The sequence below is a fragment of the Nannospalax galili genome, unplaced genomic scaffold, assembly GCF_000622305.1.
Source record: "Nannospalax galili isolate Female #2095 unplaced genomic scaffold, S.galili_v1.0 scaffold2437, whole genome shotgun sequence".
Taxonomy (NCBI): Eukaryota; Metazoa; Chordata; class Mammalia; order Rodentia; family Spalacidae; genus Nannospalax; species Nannospalax galili.
The window spans coordinates 49,955-51,671 of NW_008339660.1; the positions used below are offsets into that span (position 1 = coordinate 49,955).

The 1,717-nt window shown below is 43.2% G+C and overlaps 1 protein-coding gene across 1 annotated transcript in view; it reads right to left on the bottom strand.

Moving 5' to 3' along the window:
- Positions 1–335: 335 nt before the first annotated feature.
- Positions 336–1,717, bottom strand: part of LOC103735206 (PH and SEC7 domain-containing protein 3-like) — a 5,662-nt gene continuing 4,280 nt past the window's right edge. The window contains exon 2 of the mRNA XM_008834360.2: positions 336–1,679. Within this exon, the coding sequence (XP_008832582.1) occupies positions 1,283–1,679 (397 nt within the window). The 3' untranslated portion in view covers positions 336–1,282. The remainder of the gene's footprint in view (positions 1,680–1,717) is intronic.

Below are 1,717 nucleotides of genomic sequence, written 5' to 3' on the forward strand. Positions count from 1 at the left end.
CAGCTCACGGGCACACTCCCACTTCAGGGATGCTCACTCTCAAGAACGGCCCTTCCTCAGGGACACATCCCTGGGGATACCATCCTCTCAGGGGCACCCTCTTCTTGGAGACACATAGTGCCTAAATACGGACTTAGCAGCCAGTTCCTGTGCTGGATGCTTTAAGCACACAAGACATCATTATCCCTACTTTTCAAAAAATTAAATCAGATGTTAGAGAAAATAAGTAGCTTATCTATATCAGACCAAGCTCTTGTGTTTTGAGACCTTCTCTCACTGTGGCAACCACTACTCACAGCCATTTCACATGCAAACACAGCACAAGGTTAAAATGTGCCAGTTTTGAATCTTCTCCTCCCCAGAACTATAAACCTATTGTAGTCACAGAAAATGTCAGCACAGGACAGACTGTTGAAAAAGAGATGTTTACTAGAAACCTATAATATCAACAGACTTCTAAAAAGTAAAGCACTGACATTTTTATGCAGCTTTAAAATACTTTACCCTCATTTAACTTTCCCTCCACCATCACCTCCAGACACAGACACACAGGGAAGAAAAAATACCAAAACTAAATTCATAAAACAGATGATTTAGCATTCCCTACCCACTGATAAAGTTGCAAAATGGCAGGCAGATGAACTAAGATGACAAGCAAGAAGAGACAGACGGCTGGATAATCCATACGTAGACAAGGCACCCCAAATGACAGCTGTGGAATGTGTACCATACACAATTTGCCATGTTAGCTCTAAGATGGACCTAAATGTTAAAATAGAGAAAATAAATACTTATAGCCTTGTCAAGTCTTGTCAGCTTCCATCCTATCCACCAAGCACCCATATCAGATCCTTCCTTGAAATCTCAGAAACAAGAAGACAGCCAGGCAGAAGAGTACCTAGGTGATAGGGGTAGAAGACACTGGAAACTTCCCAACCAACACCTCCATTTACAATCAAGGACTCTCTGGGCTAATCATACAACCTGCCAACGTCAGACTAAAGCTCTGTTGATGGGCACTAGCCACTGTCTCCAGAGCTGTATCATCACTATGTCCAGTAGCTACTCTTATACAGTTAACACAGGAAATGTCCACAGCTCACCAATTTGGCAAACCACTAAGGTATACTTTGCCTTCTCTTAAATCCCAAATTACCATTTACTCAAATCATCTGCCTACATCCACAGAAACTAGGAAAATTCACTTAAAATGTATTCCACACGTAGATTTCATAAGGACAGAATACTATAGAAATACCACCATGAAATTAAGGAGAGTAGCCTAGTACCTTCCCCAGAAAGCAGTCTCTTGAGGGCCTTTCATGTAGATGGAGCTGCTGGAATCATTCAGCCCATTTGAATAGCCCATCACAATCCCACCATTGCCATCTGCTGAGACACTCAGGACATCCTGATGTCCTCCCGCAGAGGTCCTCTCCAGGAACTGACCGCCTTCTTTAATGCGCTGCTGTATCATTGGAGTAAGGGGCATTTCAAAGCTAAAGTAGCTATCAGGCTCCGAGTACAGCGTCTCCAATGACTCTGCACTGTAGTATAGAGAAGTGTTGTCCAAAATGGTTTCAAACTGGGAGCTGTACACATCAGTGGAGTCCTCCATATATCCATGCCCGAGGACATCATCATCTCCTCCCCGAAGGTGCTCTTCTTGCTCAAGGATCCTGGAAAGGAAGTAAAAGTGAAGAATTTCAATATTGCG